The sequence below is a fragment of the Phacochoerus africanus genome, chromosome 3 (assembly GCF_016906955.1).
Source record: "Phacochoerus africanus isolate WHEZ1 chromosome 3, ROS_Pafr_v1, whole genome shotgun sequence".
In the NCBI taxonomy this organism is placed as follows: Eukaryota; Metazoa; Chordata; class Mammalia; order Artiodactyla; family Suidae; genus Phacochoerus; species Phacochoerus africanus.
In genome coordinates, this window is record NC_062546.1 from 132,119,658 (window position 1) to 132,144,783 (window position 25,126).

Sequence of the window (25,126 nt, forward strand, 5' to 3'; positions counted from 1 at the left end):
CTGACACTCTTTCAAAATTTTTAGTAGCTACTGAGCCTACTAAAGCCTATAGAAGTAGATTGTTCCCCATGGTTCCACAAAGGTAATAAAATTACTGACTTTAAGTAGTGTAAGAAATGCAGAAAGCTATATATAGCTGTTATTATGACTAGACAAAACTAAAGTTTTGGTGTACTAATTGTTTCATCCTTGAAAGCTCTGATTGCTTGTCAGAAACATAATTTCTTGGATCCTTAGGGAGGAAAATAATATAAATACACTTACTGATGGTTAAAAGCTTCAAAATCATTGTCTTGTTAAAGTATAAACTGAGCAAAGGACACAGATTGCTTTTACAACCTTGATATAATTAACTTTATGTATTTATTTCCTAGACAGTCCTTTCTGTTGATTCTCCCTTCCCACACCTTGAATTTCACCCCTCACATGTACATTATTTTGTTTCCACTTATTCAACATGCTTTAGCATCTTTATACTTTCTTTTTTCTGTTTTCAATCTTCAAAGGCCAATTCAGATGTTAGCTCATCTAAAGTCTTTCTCGTCTTGTTGGAACTTTTGGCTCTCATAACATTTTTAGAATTCTTTTTTTTTTTTCCCCCCGCCTTTTAGTGCTGCACCCCTTGCATATGAAAGTTTCCAGGCTAGGGGCTGCCAACCTATAGCTGCCAACGTAAACCAAAGCCACAGCAATGTGGGATCCAAGCTGCATCTGTGACCTACACCACAGCTCACTGTAACTCCAGATCCCCAGACCACTGAGCAGGGCCAGGGATCAAACCCACATCCTCATGGATGCTAGTTGGATTCGTTTCTGCCGTGCCCCAGGGGGAACTCCCAAGAATTTAATTTAAATTGTAAACTTCCCATTCAGTGCTCCCATAACATTTTCAGAATTTACTTAAGTGTAGTGATTTTCAGCAGTCTGGTATGAATATAACATGAATGAATATAATATTAATGTAATTGCTAATTATTTTAGTTGGTATTTGAAGGACTTCTTGACTGATTAAATCAATTCAGCCAAGTTTCTTTTTTCCGAATTGTTTCTCTGCTCTAGTTCGTTCGTTCTGTGATTGTAGTTAAATTTATAGTAGACTTTCTTATTTTTTTCTTCAGTGTCTCTTTAACCTTCTCCTGTATTTTACCATCACCTATTTTTCTCTCATCCCGGACAATTTTCCTCTAGTTAGTTTCGCAGTTCCCTAGTGTTTTAGTTTTGTCTAGGCTACTGGTAAATGCATCAGTTTACCAGTTTGCTAACATTAGGGCCATCTCTTAATCTGGTTCTGTTGACTCTTGTCTCTTGACAAGGAATTAACTTTCTTTCCTTGTATTTTTGTGTCTTGTATTTTTTGATTGAGTGTGAAACATTGGAAATAAAATAATAGTAAAGACAGACAAATAAAATTTATGCTTGGATAAGGTATGTGTAGTGGGTTGAGTCGATTTAGTTTGTAGTTGAGCTGGGTTCAGGCTTTATTATTGCTTTATTTATTTTCAAAGTATTCTAGTAGTGGCTTGCTGCTGCATGTGCTTAGAGTGAGGCTGGAGTGCTAGAGGATTTCTTTTACTAGCCTCAACTTCCTGCTGGCCCTGCACATTTGCACCACTGAGGGCTATAAGGCTGTAACTCCCTCAGCAGTAGTCTGGTTTTGTTTTTATTTGAATCAAATCTCATGGTGAAAGGAGATGTTCTTAATTCTTTGAATCTTTCTCCAGTCTTCCGCAAGTTCTTGTGTGCCTGATACTCAGAGGTGGGGCGGTTCCAGGATTTCAGTCCTCCCTGTCTCCTGGGTATAGACCCCTGCCACCTCCTCTCCACTAGGGTGTGAACAGGAATTAGGTTTTTGTTTATTTGTTTGCCATGTCTGAAGCATGTTCCTGGGCCATTTCAACTCAAGCCATAGTAATAACTCCAGCCACAGCACTGACAATGCTGAGCCTTTAACTGCTAGGCCACCAGGAAACTCACTGGAACTAGGATTTTTGGGGGTTTTTTGTTTGTTTTTTTTGCCTTTGGTCTTTTTAGGGCTGCACCTGCAACATAAGGAGCTTCCGAGGCTGGGGTCAAATCAGAGCTGTAGCTGCTGGCCTATGTCACAGCAACAGTAGCTCGGGATCCTAGCCGCCTCTGTGACCTACACCACAGCTCACGGCAACACCGGATCTTTAACTCCCTGAGTGAGGCTAGGGATCGAATCCGAAACCTCATGGTTACTAGTCGGGTTCGTTAACCACTGAGCCACTACGGGAATTCAGATTTTTTTTTTTTTTAGGTGGTAGTTGAAATTAAGTGGAAAAGATAGGTTAGAATTCTGGATACTGGGGCAAAGAATTTAGACTACTTTTTAAGGTACTAGAAAACAATCGAAAGTTTAATTGGTAAGTGGTGCTATTACTTGGTAGAATAAAATAGAAGAGAAGAAAATATGTGGATTAATGATGAGTTCCTTTTTAGACAAGGCCTAGCGTGGTATTGTTAGAAATGAACTTTGGTTTACCCAGAGTAGACCTGATACACAAGTAAAGTCTTTTTGGAAAATGTTGTAAAATTCGGTTTAAATTTGTAGTGTAAGTTGTCAGATAGGATTTCGGTTGCATTTCAGTGACTATGAGATCTTAACTTGTAGATGATGTTGGACATAGAATTTTGCATGTCAGGTAATGATGTAGAATTCGTTAAGGCTTTTTACCTAGACTAAGAAAGGTTAAGGTGAAATTATTTTCATAGAATAGATTTGAATTGTACTGTTCATAAGTAGGAGAAACTTTTTGGTTTAAAAATCCTTTATAATGTTTAACTGGGTACCAAAAACATGAACTTGCTTTAAAGAGCTCCTCAGAGGTTTCCAAGGAAGCCCAGCAGAATGAAATTATGTATGTAGTCAGTTGTTTGGGTTTTGTTTGTTTTTTGTTTTGTTTTGTTTTAGTAGCTAGCAAACCACAGGCTTATGAAATAGACTACATAAATTTTGGTATTGGTATGAATATTTGTTTTCCACTCCTGTTTCCTATACCAGTCACTATTAAAATGCCTGAAGGTAAGGAAACACTTAATAGTAAAATTAAGACTAATTGGGTAAACTATCAGTTGAATATCAGCCTCAGAGAATCTTCATCCAAAAGACTTCATTTTTAGAAGTTACAAAGTTTAATGCAGTAAAAATCTCAAATAATTTACCGTAAGATTATTGTGGTTTTGTGGCTCATTACCTTCTTTCTGCATTTGAAGTTGAAACAAGTTTTGGAGAATGGAAAATATGACTTCTTGGAGCTGTCAGTGCCTCAGCTTATTCACTCATAGATATATTGGTAAAGAACATAAGTAGGTCCAGTGGACCCATAGTGCCTAGGACTTGGGTGAGGCTCAAAGAGAGAAAAATTAAGTGTATTGATAGAAGCCTCATAGCAATATTGAATGCTGTATGCAAATTGAGTGGCAAGGCTTGGCAAACAGGTACATATCTCTTTTGCTCAAGTTCATGCTCCACTATCCTGACTTCACTTGTAATATACAAGTTTAGATTAAATTATTTCTAATTTCAAGATGTCAACTGTAGAGCTTTTTAATCAAGCACAGGGCTCCATGTGTCTGCGTGGTGGTTGCACGGCTGTAAAGCCAGCCCTGGTGGTAAGTTTTTATCTTATCTTTCTTTTTGAAAGCTCCACTGTCCAACTTTGGAAACAAATCTAAATAAATTTATATTTAAAGACATGCCATAGTAACAGAAAGAAAGTAGGAGACCATTATGTGGATTATTAAGAGAAGAATAATACATACCAACCTTTTTTGTGCTTTAACTCTCTTTTTTTTTTTTGTCTTTTTAGGGCTGCACCCACGGCATGTGGAAAGTTCCCAGGCTAGGCAGTCCAATTGGAGCTATAGCTACCAGGCTATGCCACAGCAGCCTAGATCCAAGCTGTCTATGCAACCTACACCACAGCTCATAGCAATGCTGGATCCTTAACCCACTGAGCAAGGCCAGGGATCGAACTGGTGTCCTCGTGGATGCTAGTCTGGTTTGTTACTGCTGAGCCACAGCAGGAACTCCTGTGCTTTTAAGTCTTGGTTAAAAGCACTGCCCTTCAAATGCTTTCTTACTGCTAGTCTATTATCTGTCTTATACCTTTTCCTTAAGTGCACTTACAACTGTTTATGTTATATGGTTATTTGTGTAGTTTGTTCTCTGTTTCACTACAGCTTCTTCATAGTCAATATTTTGGTAGGTTCAGTGCTGTCCCCTCTCTTCATCTCCTTCTTTGTTTAGTATTAATTAAAGTGCCTAGCACATACTAAGCATGTAAAAAACTATCTTAAATGATTGAATGAACTTGAAGAGGTGCCTCATAGCATCTTGAAAGTGGTCTGGTAGAAGTTTTTCAAGAACTGCATATTTTATTTTTCACTATTTTTTGTGCTTTTGACCTACAGTTTACACAACCAAATTATGTAAGTTTTCTGGTAACACCTACACTGTCAGAATTCAGTCAGTTTACATAGAGGAGTTGCCAAAATTAGTTTCATGCAGTAGAATTTCCAGCTCTCAGAGGATTCTGCCTCTTTGCCTTCCCCCAAGGGCTTTGTTTTGAGCAGATTTGCTACTGGGTTAGTTTCATTCTGCAGGTAAGTCTGCAAGTAAGAATTGGGTGTAAATATAATCAAAGTAAACTGTGAGAAGTATGATTAAGAAGCATTAATGTTAAAGAACCGTCTAAAGACTAATATCTCTCCCTTTTTTTTTTTCTTTTTTTCTTTTTCTTTTTAGGGCCACTTCCGAGGCATATGGAAGTTCCCAGGCTACGGGTTGAATCAGAGCTAAAGCTGCCAACCTACTCCCCACCCACAGCAATGCAGGATCCAAGCCACATCGGTGACCTACACCAAAGCTCACAGTAACTCTGGATCCCTGACCCACTGAGGGAGCCTAAAAACTGGTATCTCTTATAAAAATGTTTTATCTCCCTGTTTAAAATCCTCAACAGATACAGTCACTTGTTTAGTGTTTTTATAACCTTGATAAAATTACAAATCTGCTACTTGTTAAATCATTTATGGGCTTTTGCATATCAGTATTTAACCAATACTATTCTTTCTGTTATGTATACCTTCTTTAAATGTCCAATCCATAGTTCACTTTTTTAATAAAAATTTTTGTGTAGATATATAGAGAGAGTTTATAAAAAGCTAGAAGTAGAAGAGATTTATGTTAAGTGACTTTATGCTTTATCAGAAACCAGGGCACTTTTAAGACAATGCAAGCACTGTTAGTAATTGTCCTGGGATAATGAGCACAAACTAGGAGTTTTTTGGCCCTGAAACTGAGACTGTTCTAGGTGAACCAGGAAATATGGTCATTCTTAAAGGGAAAGGCGAAGTCCTTTGACTCAGCGTTTCCACTTTCCATAGGCAACAGTCCTAGCCTTTTAGCTGTTCTGGGATTTATCTTCGTATTTCTAAATGATGAACTCATGATTTTTCAATAATAGATATGTGCTTTTTTATTCACCATTGTCCTTACTTCCTCTACCCACCTAAATTACACAGCATGTTTGCAGCAAGATTATTGATTCAGTAGTCTGTTTACATTATTTAACTATATAAATATTAAAGAGTTCATTCAAACGCAGCAGTATCTTTCTTGAACAATAGCTTTGTTTCCCCAAATTACAAAATTAATGTATTAAATTGCCATTTTAAGTACTTAACATTTTTCCACAGTTGTATCATCATCTCTGCCATGTGCCAAAATAATATAAGGCTATTTTTTCCTTAGAGTTTTGCTTCCATCTGTAATCCTGGTCCAATCTTGATTGGTTGCTCCCTATGCTTTTTCCATACCTGATTCTATGTCTGGTTCTTTTTTTTTTTTTTTTTTTTTTTTTTTGCTGCTCCCACAGCATGTGGAAGTCCCCAGGCCAAGGATCAGACCCCAGCCACTGCCTTAACAATACCAGATCTTTAGCCTGCTGTACCACAGGGGAACTCCATGGTTCTTTCATTCTTTATACTCTGATTTTCTTTGGACATGCTCTCCATTTAGCTTCCTATGGTTTTGTTTTGTTCTTATTTTTTAAAATCTTGCACATCTGGAAATCTGTTCTTTCTCCACTTCACATTCAGTTGCTAGACTGGAGTTCAAAGGCTAAACATTTTTCACAGTACTATGGGCATTGCTTTATTTTATTGTTTTTAAAGTTGTAATAAACTATTTCTTTTGTATATCTTGTAAATTATAGGATCTTCTTTTCATCTTATTTCTGGTGTGTTGAGATTTCACCATGATAAATTGTGCTTGGTGTTGGTTCTTTTTTGATCCTGCCAAGTACTCTTGACCCTTTTCAATGTGGAGATTTGTGTCCTTCAATTCTAAAAAGTTTCTTTCATTTCTTTGGTAATTTTCTCTCCTTCACTTTCTTTTTTCCGTCTTTCTGTAACCGTAGTTAAGAGTCAAAGATAGGTAATTATCCTGGACAACATAATTCTCTTGTTTTTGAATTAGGTTTTCTACTTCTGAGAGGTTTCTTTTGTTTACTCCTGATCCTTTGTTGGATTTATATCAGTGCATCACATTTTTTTTTCTTTCTTTTTTGGCCACCCCTGTAGCATGTGGAAGGGATTGAATCCAAGCTGGAGCTGCTGCAGCTACACCACAGCTTCAGCAACACTGAATCTTTAACCAACTGCACCAGGCTAGGGGTGGAACCTGTGCCTCCAGAAGACACTAGCCAGAACATTAACCCATGGTGTCGCAGCAGGAACGCCTCAGTTTGTTTGTTTGTTTGTTTTTGTCTTTTTAGGGCCACACCCACAACATATGGAGGTTCCCAGGCTAAGGGAATAGGAGCTGTAGCCTCCAGCCTTACCCCATAGGCACAGCAACCAGATCCAGGCTGCATCAGCCACCCACACCACAGCTCACAGCAACGCCAGATCCTTAACCTACTGAGCAAGGCCAGAGATCAAACCCGAATCTTCATGGATACTAGGCAGATTCGTTACCACTAAGCCACGATGCAAACTCCCTCTCATCACTTTTTTTATCGTGTTTGCTTCATTTTATGGACAGTAGGGAACCTTTGATGAACTTTACACTTCTGCCTTGTTGGAGGGTGATGATACTCTCACAGTTTACTATACCAGATATAATTAATTTTGTGGTTGATTCTTCCTGAGTTGAGCTGATCATTAAGGAAAGGATTAAGAGTCAGAAGTTTGCACGTTTTCCCAAAGGCAATTAATCAAAATTTGCATTTCACAGGAAACCTTAAGAATGGAGTCTAAACCTTCGAGGATTCCAAGAAGAATTTCTCTTCAACCCCCCAGCTCATTAAGTGCTAGGATGATGTCTGGAAGCAGAGGAAGTAGTTTAAATGATACCTATCACTCAAGGGACTCCTCGTTTAGACTGGATTCTGAATATCAGGTAACATCTTAGTTTGAAATATGTGTGCACATTCTCATTTTTAAAATCCTTGGGATTTTTAAAAACTTTAGGTGAAGATAAATCCCTAACAGTATTTTACATGAATTTGGGGGTTTTATTTTTACAGTTGGTATGAGTTTTCATTGATTCATAATCTAGATGAAGTAACATAAATTACTCTTATGTAGCTAATTCTCCTTAGGACCAGTAGGTTTGTTGCACTTTAGGTTTGCTGCTGTTTTGTTTTTTTGTTTGTTTTGTCCATGCCTGCAGCATGCAGAAGTTCCTGGGCCAGGGATCAAACTGATGCCACAGCAGTGGCCTGGGACACAACAGTGACAACACTGGATCCTTAACTTACTAGACCACCAGGGATCTCAGAGCACTTTGGTTTTTGAAGTAGTTTATTAGTGTTATAACACTATGGTTGGAGTATAAAATAATAAAAATCTCAGAAGACATGGTTTGTAGGTTTAAAGCAGTATATCTTGCTCTTGTTTGAATTTAAGTTTATTGCATTATTGGCTGAATACCTAATTAAATTACCTGTGATTCTCAAAAGTCTGACTTTTAGGTAACTGAATTTAAGAGAATCCTTTAGTGAAAATGACTTAAGTCTTAAGTATTTATGTAATTTATATATTATGTAGTATATTATATGACAGAATCATTTAAAAAATATTTCTGCATAGTAATAATAACCATTTTATAAAATATTCAGAGAAAGATGCAAAATAATTTCTCTCAAATGCCCAAATCTGCTACCTACCTGTTGACTTTATATGTACTGTTTACATGGATTTTTTTTTTTAATTAAAAAAAATTTTTTTTTTCTCCTTCGGCTGCGCTTGTGGCATATGGAAGTTCTTGGGCCAGGGATCAAATCTGAGCTGGAGCCGTATCTTGTGCCACAGCTGTAGCAATTCCAGATCCTTACCTGCTGCAGCACAGTGAGAACTACTACTTGGACTCAGTTTAAATGTTGTTTGATGATTCTTTTTTTTTCCCCTTCAAACTATCTTGCTAGGCAAGAGTATGCTAGCTAGAAGTACAGAATCATATTTTTGCATTCTTTAAAAATGTTGTGGGTTAAATGATTGTGACTTATTAAGAACACAGAGCTAGGGGAGTTTCCATCGTGGCTCAGTGGTAATGAACCCAACTTTAGTATCCATGAGGGCACCATTTCGATCCATGTCCTTGCTCAGTGGGTTAAGGATCCGGGGTTGCTTTGAGCTGTAGCTTAGGTCACAGACACAGCTCGGATCTGGCGTTGCTGTGGCTGTGGTTGAGGTTGGCAGCTGTAGCTGCGATTTGACCCCTAGCCTGGGAACTTCAGTATGCTGCAGGTACTGGCCTAGAAAAAGCAAAAAAAAAAAAGAACACAGCTGGAGGGTTTCTTCTCCTATTTTGTCTACTGATCTTTGTTTACTTTTTCATGTAACTTAGTGAGGAACACAGACTCTGAAACCAGACTGAAAGTGTTGACTATACCTAGAAAATGTATTGACAGTCACTTTTAAAATATGACTGTTTTTAGACTTTTTCATCTAGCTTGTTCTTAATGTCATAGGTTATTCCAAAAGTCTCATTTTTCAGTGTGAAAGTTAAGTACAAGCATAAAAAAATTTGCTACTTTAATGACTTCTAATCTTTTTTTTTAAGTGGGTTATGAGAGCAATTCCAATCTCTACTATTCCTAGCCTGTTTTGCTGTTTAAATTTTGATTTAGAAACTAAAATTCCTATATTCTTGAGCAGAGTACTTTTCTGTGTCCTCTTCTGTGAAATGGTAATAATGGTAATTTCCTCATATAATTACTGTTAACATTTTTTTATTTTTATTTTTTATTTTTTTCTTTTTAGAGCTGCATTCTAGGCATGTGAAAGTTCCCAGGCTAGGGATCTAATCAGAACTATAACTGTTGGCTTACACCACAGCCACAGTAACTCAGGATCCTTAACCCATTGGGCGAGGCTGGGGTTCGAACCCGTGTCCTCATGGATCCCAGTTAGGAATGTTAACCACTGAGACAAGAAGGGAACTTACACTGTTAAAATTAATTGAAAAAAAAAATACATGAAAAGCACTTAGAACAACAGTACTTGGAACCTAGTAAGAGTTCAGATGTTACCAGTTGTAATTATGATGATTGTTATTGCTACTGTTTTCATTTCCTTGCTTTGCATTAGTTTAAACAATATCCTTAGGGTTTAGTATGTTATCAGAATATATAAATTACGGTATCACACATTTAGTTTTATTTAATATTCTTAAGATTGCTTAGTAGAATGTGTATTTAATGAATGAAGGAGTCCTTTGATTATCAAAGGGAACTTTTTTTGTTAATTGCTAATATTTTCTCACTTAAAACTGTCTGCAACAAACAGTCCCCTTCCCTTCTTTATATGCATAGTGAACCTGAAGCTTCAGAAAGGAGGGTCAGGACATGACATATTAAATCAGTCTCGTTTTATTACGAATTGGATGATAGGAAAACACCTTATTTATGTGGTTCTTGACATTTTGCAGAACATTTTTTTATTTTTAATTTTATATGGGACAGATGCTTATGTCATTTTGTAAGTAAGGATCTGAAATCTGGAAAGATAAGTGCTTTCTCCCAAGTACACGATTAGTGTGTACTTGAGCTTAAGAATCTAAGACTTCTAGATAGCATTGTTTCTTTGGTAAATGTAGGTTCTAAGTTCCGAACAGTTGGTTTTCTCTGAATATCTTTTGGTTTTTGGCCATTTGTAATCTGGGCTGCCTCTGTTAATTAGTCTTGTTTATATTTCTGTTACTCCATCTTCCAGTTTTTGTTACAGTTTGAATGGTGGAAAACCATGATCCATCTTATCTCTCTGGTAACAGTATGTAGAATTTTAGATATTTTGGGGAAGAAAATTTATTTTCTATAATTCTTATTGTTAAAGGTAAAAAATTGGAGTTTTCTGTGAATATGTAATTGTTTTGTTATTTTTTTCTAATTTAAGATTTTGAAGTTTTTATTTATTTATTTATGGCCATGAATATGGCACATGGAAGTTCCTAGACCAGGGATCAAACCCACGCCACAGCAGAAACCAGAGCCATCAGCAGCGACAATGTCAGATTCTTAACTCCTGTTTTTGTTACTTTTATATATTTTTCTGTACTTAATTTAAGCATCCCCTAATCCTTCTTTTTGCTTTGTGGAGAGATTGATTACTTTTAATAGGAAATAATAGTCTTTTTATGGAGGTTCCAGGTACTTTTTAAAGTTATTTATATCATTTTCTAACATATATCAGCTCTTACAGAGCTCAGTACCATTAAATATTTTGTTAGGATGTATTCTCAAGAATTAAGAACCAGTGATCATTAATCTTTTTTTGTTTTGTCTTTATCTGCTACAAAGGTAGCTTCCAAGGAAATACATACATACATATCAGACAAGAAAATGAAAATAGTTTTAAATGGAATCAGGAAAACTACAGGTAAAATACTGAGAAGGTCAGGGTTGGTTGTAACATTAATAGGCATTTGTAAGCCCCACAGTATTCTAAAGTTATACTTGGGCTCTTGTTTGGGGTGTCATGGAGATCACAGGGAAACAACCAAGTCTATAAGGAGTTTTGTTAATAAGGAAAAGGAAGCAGTGCTTGGCAGTTTGATCTGAAAGGGGACAGTGAATTATGTAGAAGACAGTATCTTCAATGAATATTCATACTGTAAGTATATACCTAGTTTAGTGAAACTGTAAAGCTCAGTGAAAACACTTGTGTAAAGGGACAACAAAGGATGATCTGAATTTTAACATTTTTGTAGTCTGTTTTGTTCCAAATATTAATCCTAAGAAATTTTGAGGGATAAGTGGATTCTAAGTCATTCCCTTTTTTGTAAATAAAAGGTTTCTTACCTGGATATCTCTTAAAGTTAGGCATGGATGAATCCATACATTCTTGAGGTGTGCAAATGTCTTTTTTATGAAAATTAAGAAGACTGGTCATTCTGAATAGAAAGTAGGATGTAAGACCTCTGCATTAGCATTGACTTGGATACTCTTCAGCACATGAATATTTAAAATAAAGAAGAGGTCAGAGTTTTATGTTTTGCTTATGGCTAAGGCAGTTTTGATCTGGAAAATTTTGAAAGCAGGAACTATCAGTCATCACAGTCAAGGCATTGATTCATGGAAATGAGCCGAAAAAGAGCATTTTATTCTGGACTCACTTCCATTACTGTGCATTATATGATTTCTCATGATTAACATTGGTTGCATTGGCAGCAATTGTTAAGATTACTTAAAAAAAATAACAGCTAGCTTTATTGAGTTATAAATCAGATAGGCTATGACTTGCCTAGTTAAAGTGTACAAATGAGTGGTTTTTATTAGTATATTTACAAAATTTGCAAACCATCACCATAGGCAACGCTAGAATATCTCCAGAGAATATTCCACATCCATTAGGTATCACTTCACTAATCTCTCCTCTTCCCCTCAGCATTAAGTAACCACTAATCTACTTTTCTGTCTTTGTAAATTTCTCTTTTGGATTTCATGTACATGAGTAGAAACATTCTATGTTGTCTTTTGTGACTAGCTTCTCTCACATTACTTCTCTCATAATTTTTTTTTTTTTTTTAAGATTCATGCTCGTAATTGTGTGTATGTGTACAATGTGTTTTCTACCTTTTTGGCTAGTATGAATAATGTTGCTATAAGCATTCATGTACAAGTCTCTTTGTACAACTATCTAGTCTCTTTCAACTATCTTGGGTATATACCTTACAGTAGAATTAACTGAATCATGTGATAACTCTGTGTTCAGTTATTGAGAAACTGCTAGATTGTTTTCCAAACTGGCTGGGCTATTTTATATTCCCACAACAGTTATGTATGAGGTTTCTGTTTCTTTTCATCCTTTCCTGTACTTAATCTTACATTTTGATTCTAGCCATCCTATCATGGGTGCGAAGTAGTATCATGTATTTTTTTTTTTATTTTTTGCTACACCTGTGGCACGCAGAAGTTCCTAGGCCAGGGAATGAACCCCTGCCACAGCTGTAACCAGAGCCACAGCAGTGACAACACCGAATCCTTAATCTGCTGATCCACAAGGGCATTCCAGTTATCATATAGTTTCAATTTGGATTTCCTTGACTCATGATGCCGAACATCTTTTTGTGTGCTGACTGGCTATTTTTATTTATTTATCTTTTTTACAGCCTTACCTGCTGTATATGGGAGTTCCTGGGCCAGGGGTCAGATCCAAGCTGCTGCTGGGGCTTACACCACAGCCATGGCAATACTAGATCCATGCTGTATCTGTGACCTATGCTGTAGCTTACGGCAGCATTGGATCCTTAACCCACTGAGCAAGGCCAGGGATCGTCAGGTTCTTAACCCACTAAGCCACAAAGAGAACTCTATTAATTGGCTATTTTTATGTCTTTGGAAAAATGCTTATTTAGATCTTTTGCTCATTTTTAAATTGGGTTATTTGTTGTTTTATTATTGAATTGTAAGAGTTAAATTTCACCTTCCACTTTTTGTTGCTGATATATAGGAAAGCAGTTAATTTTTGTGTTTTAACCTTGTATTCTGCAGCCTTAATATAATTGTTAGTTCTAGGACATTCAGTCCTTTCAGATTTGGTCAGTTACTTAGGCTTTTCTACATAGAAAACCATGTGGTCTACAACTCATGTCTTCCTTCCCAGTCTGTATACCTTATTGTATTAGCTTGAAGAGTGGCGAAATGAAAATAACAATGATCAGAATGTAAATAAATGTAACAGAGACTAAAAGACAGTAAAAAGATAAACAGAGCTAGCTTTTTGAAGAGGTAATTAAAATAGACATATCTTGGGAGTTCCCTTCGTGGCTCAGCAGTTAACAATCCCATCTAGTATCCATGAGGATGCAGGTTCGTTCCCTGGCCTTGCTCAGTGGGTTAAGGATCCAGCGTTGCCGTGAACTGTGGTATAGGGCAAAGATGTGGCTCAGATCTGATGCTGCTGTGGCTGAGGCTTAGGCCGGCGACTGTAGCTCCAATTTGACCCCTAGCCTGGGAACCTCCATATGTTGTGGGTGCGGCCCTAAAAAGACACACAAAAAAATCTTTAGCTAGACTCATGAAGGAAAAAAATGACTTAAGTAAAATAAAAAAATGAAAGCGGAGACTTTACAATGATACCACCAAAAGAAAAAGGATCATAAGTGACTGCTTTGAACAATTATACATCAAAAGATTGGACAATGTATAAGAAATGGATAAACTCCTAGAAATTCGAAACCTACCAAGACTAACTCAATGAAGAAATAGAAAATCTGAACAGACCAATAATGAGTAGGGAGATTTTTTAAAATTTTTATCTGTGTGTGTGTTGGGGGGGGGGGGTTCTGGCATGTGGATGTTCCCTGGGCCAGGGATCAGACCCTCGCCACAGCAGTGAAAAAACACTGGATCCTTTAACCACTGGCCACCAGAGAAGTCCAAAGGAGATTTAATCAATAATCGAAAATCTCCCAACAAAAGAAGTCCAGGATCAGATCACTTCACCTGTGAATTCTACCAAACATTTATAGAATAATTAATATCAGTCTTTTCTCAAAATTTTCAAAAGTAGAGAGGGGATAACACTCATTTTATGAAGCCAGCATTACTCTGATACCAACACTAGACACTATAAGAAAAGAAAATTAAGGCTAATATCTCTGATGCACATAAATGCAAAAATTCTCAACAAAATACTAGCACACTGAATTTAGCAATGTACATTAGAGGCATTATATACCACGGTCAAGTGAGATTTTATTCCTGGGATACAAGAAGGATGGGTCAACATCCACACGTTTATCAGTGTGATACACCACATTAGCAAAGTGAAGGATAAAAATCACATGATCATCTCAATAAATGCATAAAAAGCATTGGCCATTTATGATGAAAACTCAGCAAAATGGGTATCAAGAAAATGTTCCTCAAGGTAATAAAACCATGTATGACAAGTCCATAGCTAACTGGTACTAAGTGGTGAAATGTGAAAAACTTTTGCTCTAAGATAAGGAGCAAGGTGGGTCAAGGGTGCCCATTCTCTCAACTTTTATTGAATGTAGTATTAGAAGTCCTAGCCCCAGTAATCAGAAAAAGAAATTAAAGGAATCCGGAGTTCCCATTGTGGCTCATTGGGAAAGAATCTGACTAGCATCCATGAGGTTCAATCCTGGCCTCGCTCAGTTGGTTAAGGATCTGGTGTTGCCTTGAGCTGTGGTGTAGGTCACAGATGCAGCTCGGATCTGGTGTGGCTGTTGCCCTGGCATAGGCTGATGGCTATAGCTCTGATTCGACTCCTATCCTGGAAACTGCCATATGCCACTGGTGTGGCCCTAAAAAAAAAGAAAAAGAAATTAAAGGAATCCAAATTGGAAAAGCAGTAAAACTGTCAGTATTTACAGATGATACAGTTACTGTATATAGAAAAACCTAACAATTCCGTCAAAAAACTGTCAACTAATAAATCAGTAAAATTGCAAGTTACAAGGTCAATACATAAAAATTTGTTGTGTTTCTATACACTAATGCTGACTATCAGAGAAACTAAGAAAAAAATCCAATGAACAGTTGCATCAAAAAGAAAAATACGTAGGGATAATTTTTTTTTTAATTTTTTTTTTCTTTTGTCTTTCTAGGACTGCACCCAGGGTACATGAAGGTTCCCAGGCTAGGGGTTCTTTCGGAGCTATAGCTGCTGGCCACAGCCACAGCAATGTGGGATCTATCTGCGACCTACACCACAGCTCAGGGCAACACCTGATCCTTAACCCACTGAACGAGGCCAGGGATTGGACCTGCGTCCTCATGGATGCTAGTCAGGTTCATGAACCACTGAGCCACGACGGGAACTCCCCTATCTAGGAATATATTTAACCAAGAAAGTGGAAGACCTCTACGCTAAAACCTATAACACGTTAATGAAAGAAATTGAAGACACAAATAAATGCTGTGGGTTGGAGGAATTAATATTCTTAAGATATTTCTACTTCCCAAAGCAGTGTACAGAATGGGTGATGGTGGTCAAAAAGTACAGACTTCCAGTTAAAAGTCGTGAGGATGTGTACAGAATGGTGACTATCGTTAATACTGCTATGTTGTATATTTGAAAGTTGCTGAGTAGAACAAGTTTCCTTTTTTCATGAGGAAAAAAATTGTAACTGTGAGGTGAGGAATGTTAGCTGAAATTATTGTGTTCATTTCAATAAATATATAATTACATTGTACACTTGAAACTAGTGTTGTACATCAGTTTTATGTCAATTTTTTTAAAATGGAGCAGTGAGAAGGGACATCCTTGCCTTGTACCTGATCTCAGTATGAAAACTTTTGCATCTCTCCATAAATATAATGTTAACTGTACATTTTTTTCATTCTTTATCAAGTTGAGGAAGTTACTCTCTTTCTAGTTTGCTGAGAGTTTTTAATCATAAAGGGATATTGATTTTATGCTTTGTTGGATTCAGTTTGCTAATATTTTGTTCAGGAATTTTGTGTCTATATTGAGATAATGGTCTATAGATTTCTTGTGTTTTTAGTTTTGGTTTTAGGGTAGTTGCTGGCCTCGTAGAGTTAGGAAGTATTTTCTCAACTGGTTTCATCTAAAAGAGATTGTGGAGAATTAGCATAACTTCTTAAATGTTTGGTAGACTTCACCAGTGAACTCATGTGTGCCTGATGTTTTCTGTTTTGAAAGCTTATGATTGATTCAATTTGTGAATTATAAGAGTTTTTATATATTCTAAATATAAGTTCCTAATTAGATACATGACTTGCAGATATTTTCTCTTTTTTTGCTTTTTAGGGCCGTACCTGTGGCATATGGAGGTTCCTAGGCTAGGGGTCCAATCTGAGCTACAACTGCTGGCCTACACCACAGTTACAGCAACATGGGATCCAAGCCGCGTCTGTGACCTATACCACAGCTCACGGCAATGCCAGATCTTTAACCTGCTGAGCAAGGCCAGGGATCAAACCCACAACCTCATGGTTCCTAGTTGGATTCATCTCTGCTGCGCCACTACGGGAACTCCTCTTTAAGGTTCTTTTTTGCTATACTGTTTTAAGGGCATTTGCATTGGGAATTGTTTATGATTTTTATGGTTTCCATTACAGTTGATTTGCAGTGTTCTGTCAGTTTCTACTGTACAGCAAAGTGACCCAGTCATATATATATATATATATATATATATATATATATATATATATACACATGTATATATATTCTTTTTTCTTATATTATCCTCCATCATGTTCCATCATAAGTAACTGGGTATAGTTCCCTGTGCTATACAGCAGAATCTCATTGCTTATCCAGGAATATTTTTTAACCCTGTGCTATACAGCAGAATCTCATTGCTTATCCAGGAATATTTTTTAATCTTTTTTAGAAGTAATTATTTTCTGAATGTAGATACTGACTCATTCAGTACTAATGATTAAAGAGTATTGATTTCTTTGACTATCCTAGTAATAAACCTCTGAAGGAAGAGAAACCTAAATATTATGAGGATAAAAATAAATCAGTAAATAAAATGAAAATTGAATGCCTGCCAGTTATAGAATGCTTATAAAATTCCCTTCCTTCCATCTGTAGTTTTCAAACTGTTTCACATGATTGCTGAGGTATACAGTATAGCATTCAGCCACATATACCATATAATTCATATGATAATCGCTAATCATAGCCTTTTGAGTTGAAAGTAACTCATAAAAACATGTTTACTCTAGGAGCTTTACTTATTCTTGGTAAAGACTGGAAATTTAGTGAAAATGAAGAACTCTTAAAAAGGAAGAAAAAAGTTTTTCCTCTATTCCCTAGAAATTATGTTAGTGATAAGTGTCTTCAAGCAGTTCAGAGATTATATGCCAAATGCATCCTTCTTGGTCTGTTACTGTGTGTGTACGTGTGTACATTGTGAGTGACTTTGTGTTATTTCATTTTGTTGTATGTATATTTGTATGTTAAAAGAGAAAACCTTAAGCTAGGAGTTTCTAAAATAGTTTTAGCTGTTACTTGCTTCACTGATGAATAAATCCCATATATTTGAAAATTTTTTTTTTAAATACCATTTATAGTGTTTCATGATGGTATTCCTGAGAATGGGCATAAGATCTAGGATATGTAAAGTTTCTACTCCTCAGTGTTTCCTAGCCTAGTTTTTATATACAGCTATATAGAAGACATTATTTAAATCATACTGATTATCTAGCAAAGGAAATTACAGTATAAAGTAAAGAGACAGGTGGGTAGAAGGGAACAAAGATGGGAAAATCTACATGATAGAAAAATTTGTGCTTGTTAAGTCCTTGGGAATTTATTAAAGTATTATAGGTTAAATTTAAATACTTAAAATATTTAAAAATTGTAAGCATTTTTTTGTTGTTCCTTTAAATTTTTTTTTTTTAACCTTGTAGTCTACATCAGCATCAGCGTCTGCATCGCCGTTTCAGTCTGCATGGTATAGTGAGTCTGAGATAACTCAGGGAGCACGCTCAAGATCGCAAAACCAGCAACGGGATCATGATTCAAAAAGACCTAAACTTTCATGTACAAACTGTACATCTACCTCAGCTGGGAGAAGTGTTGGACATGGTTTAAATGCAGTATCAGGTAAGAATTAAATTTGTGTACATATAAATCACTGTATATCATTTGGGACAAAAACCCTATTCCCAAGATGTAGTATATTAAGCAAATAGATTGCACATAAGATAGTGGGTCAGAAATACAGTGGAGTTTCTATAATCTTACCTTCAGTTAGTGCTGGAACTGAAAACTGAAAGTAACTCTTCATCTTGAATTTTTGTTCTAAATTTGATACAGATGTCTTACACAAACAGGATGTTAGCAGATTTTAATTGATTAGAATAGCTGATATGTATGATAATAAAATTAAAGTGACATGTATTCTGTTGATTATTATAGGAGGTAAAATTTTAAATTGTTACTTAGAAAGCCAGATGTACTGATTCATGTTAAAAACATTTCCTAAGCATAACTTTTTGTAAATAATAAATGTTGTGCTATATGACACTTATTTTTAGAAAAGGTAGAAATCCTTTAAACAAAATCTAGTTGCTGGTATTCCGGTGGGAGTTCAGTGTAAGGAATTAGAAAGCTGTGATTCTAGCTCTCTGACACCACTTTGGTGTTTCGATGACTTAGGCACAAAGCTCCATGCTGAGTATCTTACTCACAGACCCACATTTGTTGCACAAATTGAAAAGATCTTTTGTTAAGAGGTACTGCTTCACTTATACGTCTCTTCAAATGAAATACTAGCTAATGCCTGAAATTGTTTTAAGGTAAGATAGGACTTGTGATGACACAGTTGGAGATGAAATTCTTGAAATGCATATGTACTACCACTTGAATTAGTGTAAGCGATTCCTTTCTATTTTGATAGGCAGGACCGCCATGGGAAAGACACTGCCCATCTGAAGGATATTAAGAGTAGTGTAATGGGTAAGAGCAGACTGACCTTAACTCTGTAGACCAATACCACTCTGTAGAGATATTTTTGTTCTCTTCTGCTCTGTGAAGGCTTAGCATTAACCCTGGACCATTTCCCTTAATGAAGAGGAATTATTAAGGCTATTAGGACTAGGAGAGGAAGAACCAAAATTTCAAGGTAAATAGTAAGGGGGGGGAGTTTTGAGACTTAATTTTTAATTTCTTTTTAAATGAATTCATATATAATGAAATTTAGATTATAATTGCAAAGTACATTAATTTTTAGCATAAGAATGAACCAGTATGGCAGCAGTGATGTAATAGTTCTGACAAAATAGTTTTGTAACCTACAATGTAACATTTTTCATTTCAAGATGGCTTTGATTTTGATTTTGGCTATTCTCCAACATCAATTTCATTGATTTTTTTTTATGAAATTCTGCATCTTTGGCAAGCTTTATTTTTTTGCTCTGTAATCATTTTACATCATGTTTATATTGTGTGGTCAAATGTTCTAGAGTAATATTAGCATCCTAGATGGGGGTAGATATTAACATTAGAAAAGAATGAGTAGGAGATAATTTTATAAGTAATTAGTTCATTAGTGAATAATTTTATGTTTTGCCGAATTTTGCTTTCGATTGTAACTGTATAACTGATATAACTAGGAATTTCTATAATAAACCATATTACCTTTCTATATAATACTAAAGATCTGTTGTCATCTGAAACCTTGAAAGCTTTTTTCTGAATTAAAACTTGAATTATTTTAAGATTCTTCTTGGAGGCATAGTCAAGTTCCCAGATCTTCATCAGTGGTACTTGGATCATTTGGAACTGACTTAATGAGAGAGAGGAGAGCAGATTCCTCTGTTAGTAACCTTACGGATTATAGTCACCGAAGTGGCGATTTCACAACTTCATCATGTATGTATAAACTATGTTGTTACTCATAACTTATAATATTACATTTTCCTCTTCTGTCTACCTGTAGTTTTTTCGCTTTTAAGAATCTGTTTTAGGAGTTCCCTTGTGGCACAGTGCATTAGGGATTTGGCATTGTCACTGCAGCAGCTCAAGTTGCTGCTGTGGTACAAGTTCCATCCCTGGCCTAGGAACTTGCAAGTGCCACGGGTATGGCACTTGCAAAAAAAAAAAGTTTTTAAGGCATAATTTAGAATTCCTTCAGTTTAACATGAATATGTCTTTATTTTCATTTAGTTGAAATAAAGACCCACACTGTTTCTGTCAGTGTATGAAAGCTTAAGCTTTTCAAAAATAAATAACATGAAACAATAATACTAAATAACTGAAGAAAAAAGGTGCTAATCAAAATTGACAAATATAGCAGATAAAAGTGGGATTTGATTTATAAAGAAGAAAATATATTTGTTTTAAAGATTTAACCAGGGTACTTTAAATAATCTTATTGGGACAAACTTTTACTTAAGACAAATGAAAGCATCTTTTATTTGCTTGACTTTGGATGGAGGAGCTCTAATAGTTTCAATAGCTTCTAGGCTTGGGAGGTTATAAATGTGCAGAATAAAATAGGTTTAGTCCCTGACAGTTTATCCTTTCGCAGTGCTTTATGTATTAGCATAGTAGCAGTCTCGCTCTTAAACTAGGTGTATGGATGAGTATTCTTTATGAGAAAATGCTATGGTATTTCTCATTCCATTTGAAGATTAGAACCACCAGTTGTGGACTCTTAAAATTGAAGATGCCAGGGCTGTATTCTGATTCATAGTTCCCAGCAAATATTTTTTTAAAAAGGAGTTCCCGTTGTGGCTTGGTGGTAATGAACCCAACTAGTATCCATTAGGATGCAGGTTTGATCCCTGGCCATGCTCAGTTGGTTAAGGATTTGGCATTGCCATGAGCTGTGGTGTAGGTCGCAGACACAGCTTGGATATGGTCTTGCCGTTGCTGTGTCATAGGCCAGCAGCTTCAGCTCCGATTTTACCCCTAGCCTGGGCGCTTACATATCAGTGGGTGCAGCCCTAAAAAGAAAAAAAAAGAAAGCATAGGTATGTCTGATGAGTAATTAGGGATAAGAATCACACCTGTTAATTTGAAAGAGGAGATAAAAGTTTAGAGAAATTTTGGGCTATTTGCAGGGTTTGCCATAAAATTACAAGGGTGATACTATTTATATGAAATAAAAATGTCCTATGGAGTTCCCATTGTGGCTCAGAGAAAACAAATCCAAGTAGGAACCATGAGATTGCAGGTTCTATCCCTCGCCTTGGTCAGTGGGTTAAGGATCTGGTGTTGCCCTGAGCTGTGGTGTAGGTCATAGACACGGCTCGGATCTGATGTTACTGTGGCTGTGGCTCCAGTTCGACCCCTAGCATGGAAACCTCATACGCCTCTGGTGCAGCCCTAAAAAAAAGCAAAAAACAAAAGGAATAACTTGTCCTTATTGCAGAGTAAGAAAAATCTCTAAAACACTGTTTCCCTATTATTATTTTCCTTTAGTATGTTGTGAGTCATTTACAGTGAATTTTTTTGCCCATTCAAAATTCCTTATCTGTTTAGGTATTATATATTCTACCATATCAATTTCTGATTAATAAATTCAGCTGTTTTACCTTCATCAAGTTGGTAGATTAACATTTGCCTCTCACAAGATATGATTTGTTTCTTTATTTTTTTATTTTTTTATTTTGTAATGTTGACTTTATACAGCGTACTGGATTTTACCAAAGATATAGAAAGATAGATAAATATGTTTATTTTTTCTGTAGTAATTAAGCTGTGTAGTTATAATATAGCAGTATTCAGTTTGAATCTGTTGTTCATTTTGGCAGTAATTACTGGTTAATAGACACAAACTTAGTACTCAAATTATTCATGTAATTGGTTATCTTTCCTTTCTTTCAAAAACAGATGTTCAAGACAGAGTTCCTTCTTCATATTCACAGGGAGCAAGACCAAAAGAGAACTCATTGAGCACTTTACAACTGAATCCATCATCTACAAACCACCAAATGCCTTCTGAACATCAGGCCATACCATGTTCTAGGGACTCTCGTAGAAATTCTTTAAGATCAAATTTTTCACCAAGAGAATTAGAATCTCCCCAAAGCAGTACACAGCCTGGGTTTTCTTATATTTCACATAGAGATGAAACCTCAACTATAAGCAGTTCAGATAGGGTTGGCTCATCTCAGAGATCATTTCAAGAATCTTCTGACAATGAAGGTAGACGTACAACAAGGAGATTGTTGTCACGTATAGCTTCTAGTATGTCATCCACTTTTTTTTCACGAAGATCTAGTCAGGATTCCTTGAATACAAGATCATTGAGTTCTGAAAATTCTTACATTTCTCCAAGAATCTTGACAGCTTCACAGTCTCGTGGTAATGCAGCATCACCTTCTGATGTTCCTAATAATAGGGCATCTGAAGCTTCTCAGGGATTTCGATTTCTTCGGCGAAGATGGGGTTTGTCATCTCTTAGCCAAAATCATAGCTCTGAGCCAGATTCCCAAAATTTTAACCAAGAATCCGAAGGTAGAAATACAGGGCCATGGTTATCTTCCTCACTTAGAAATAGATGCACACCTTTGTTCTCTAGGAGGAGGCGAGAGGGAAGAGATGAATCTTCAAGGATATCTACCTCTGATATACCATCTAGATCTCATCATATTTTTAGAAGAGAATCAAATGAAGTGGTTCACCTTGAAGCACAGAATGATCCCCTTGGGGCTACTGCCAACAGACCGCAAGTATCTGCAGCAATGAGCAGTGCTGCTACAGGTGGCTCAACATCAGATTCGGCTCACACTGGACGAAATACAGGAATAACAGGGATCCTTCCTGGTTCTTTATTCCGATTTGCAGTCCCCCCAGCACTTGGAAATAATCTGACCGACAATGTCATGATCACTGTAGATATTATTCCTTCAGGTTGGAGTACATCTGATGGAAAAAGTGACAAAACTAAAAATGTACCTTCAAGAGACCCAGAAAGGCTGCAAAAAATAAAAGAGAGGTAAATTTGAATACCTGTCTTAAGCCTGTAAAGCAAGAATAAATTAGAGAAAGAACTCTTTGTTTCTAAAATTGTTTCTCTTACCAGTGATAACTGAAATTTCCCTTAAAATTTACATCTAGTAATGGAGTTCCATTGTGGCTCAGCAGTAGCAAATCTGACTAGTAACCATGAGGATACATGTTTGATCTGAGACCTTGTTTAGTGGGTTCAGGATCCAGTGTTGCCATGAGCTGTGGTGTAGGTCACAGACGTGGCTTGGATCCCATGTTGCTGTGGTATAGGCCAGCTGCTGCAGCTTCCATTCAGCTGCTAGCCTAGAAACTTGTATATGCCACAGATGCAGCCCTCAAAAGCAAAAAAAAAAAAAAAAAATTTACATGTAGTAAGATGTTAGCGTCTCACTCAGAGGTAAAATAGATGAGAATACTGGAGGTAGGCACTGAGCATATAGATTGCATCAAGAAATAAGCTAAAGGTTATTTTTAAGCAGCTTTGGATATAGATACATACAAAGACAAAAATCTTAGTCTCTTACCCTATTTCTTGATAGACTAATGCTAAATAGATTATTAAGACTATGTTTCAGCCTTTAAGATCATTTGTATTTCTCACTTCAAATCTTTTTTGGAATGAGGTAAAAGAATTTGCACAGATTTTTAAATTTTGTTTTTGAAGTCCAAATATATACTTAATATTCTTTATGTATTGTGACTTTTGACAGAAATATCACTTTAAATTCAGTATTTAGAATCTTTTTATACATGTGAAATCTTCTGAAGAGTTGAGATTGCTTAAAAATCTCTGGGAAAAGATGAAAAAAGATCATAGATTTTAGGCCCAGCTTAATTATTTTGTTATGTTAGTATATTTACTTAGTTTTCCCAGCTATTAAAACTACTTTATGATAAAATGCAGTAGGATAGTACATGAAAAGACTTACTTAAAGCTAAGGTTGTTCGGTGTTTTTATTTTTTCTTGTTCATGAAGTTCTCATGTAATGGAGTTATTGGGAAGCATAGTTGTTACTACCATTTTAGATTTTTCTTTGTTCTTTAAGAACAAATACATTCAAATCTACTCTGGGGATAAAGGGAGCTTCACGTGCTTTTTGTGATACTGGGCCTTGACTAATATATTCCCACTTTTCCTTATATAGGACAAATTGTACAGTGTGATTGTTCTGATTTTAAAATTTGCTTTTTTTTTTTTGCTTTCTTAGAGAAAGATTTACTGTGCCCTGGCAGTGTTAGCTTTAATGTTATTACAGCAGCTTCCTCTGATTACAAGCTGTCTACTGAGTAATATGGTAACCATTATATTTCTTTTGCTCACAGATTGAGTTCAATAGTGTAAGTAGAACAGAGCATTAATTTAGTGATTTCCAAAGAGAAAGCAGTTAAGCCTGTACCACCCTGTTAGGTTAGATAGTTTAGAACACAACATTTTTTCTTATTTAGGCAGAGTTTGTGTGTATGTTCCTTTATTACATATTTTGCTTACACATGAGGATTATAAGACACTTTACAGTTAAATGAATAAGCGTGTATGAAAAACAATCTCCCAAAGTAAAAACTGTCAACTAAAGAAAGTACTATCTAAAGGTAAAACATAAACATTTATGCATGAGGTCATATTTCTGGTTAAGCCAAGGCATGGAAGTCACCTAATAGTACATTTTCTTCTTTCCACATATCTTGTGCTAAACTCATTTGAAACCCATATGATCCAGGTTGTATTTCAGTAGCAGTTTAGCATTCAGTATCATCAATTTATTAAGTACCTTTTTCATGTCAGAGTGGACTAGGGCAATAGGGATTTTAACAAAAAAATTACTTGTTTTGTAGGAATCATTCTTAATTTAAATTAACCAATACATGTTGGCCTGTGAAATAGAGGACATAGGTTAATAGAATCTCTTCCACACTTTAAAAGCCTACCCTTGTAGAAATCAGAGCGATTTTTGCTTTTTAGGACCACACCTGACTGAGGCTTATGGAGGTTCCCAGGCTAGGGGTCGAATCGGAGCTACAGCTGCCGGTCTACACACAACCATAGCAACATCAGATCTTAGTTGTTTGTGCGACCTACACCACAGCTCACGGTAACACCGGCTCCTTAACCCACTGAGTGGTGCCAGGGATCAAACCCACAACCTCGTGGTTCCTAGTTGGAATTCATTTCCGCCGTGCCATGACAGGAACT

General features: G+C 36.2%; 1 protein-coding gene across 6 annotated transcripts in view; it reads left to right on the forward strand.

Annotated features, from left to right (window-relative positions):
- The window catches only part of MARCHF7 (membrane associated ring-CH-type finger 7), a 49,763-nt gene that overhangs the window by 7,186 nt on the left and 17,451 nt on the right, over positions 1-25,126 (forward strand). For 5 of the 6 annotated variants that reach the window (XR_007134009.1, XR_007134010.1, XR_007134008.1 and 2 more), the window contains exons 2-5: positions 7,262-7,426; positions 17,883-18,078; positions 19,696-19,848; positions 21,814-22,921. Coding sequence is in view for 2 of the 6 variants with exons in the window: in XM_047772707.1 (XP_047628663.1) it covers positions 7,274-7,426; positions 17,883-18,078; positions 19,696-19,848; positions 21,814-22,921 (1,610 nt within the window). In the remaining 4 variants the exon portion in view is untranslated. The remainder of the gene's footprint in view (positions 1-7,261; positions 7,427-17,882; positions 18,079-19,695; positions 19,849-21,813; positions 22,922-25,126) is intronic. The other variant, XR_007134011.1, reaches the window with a different exon arrangement.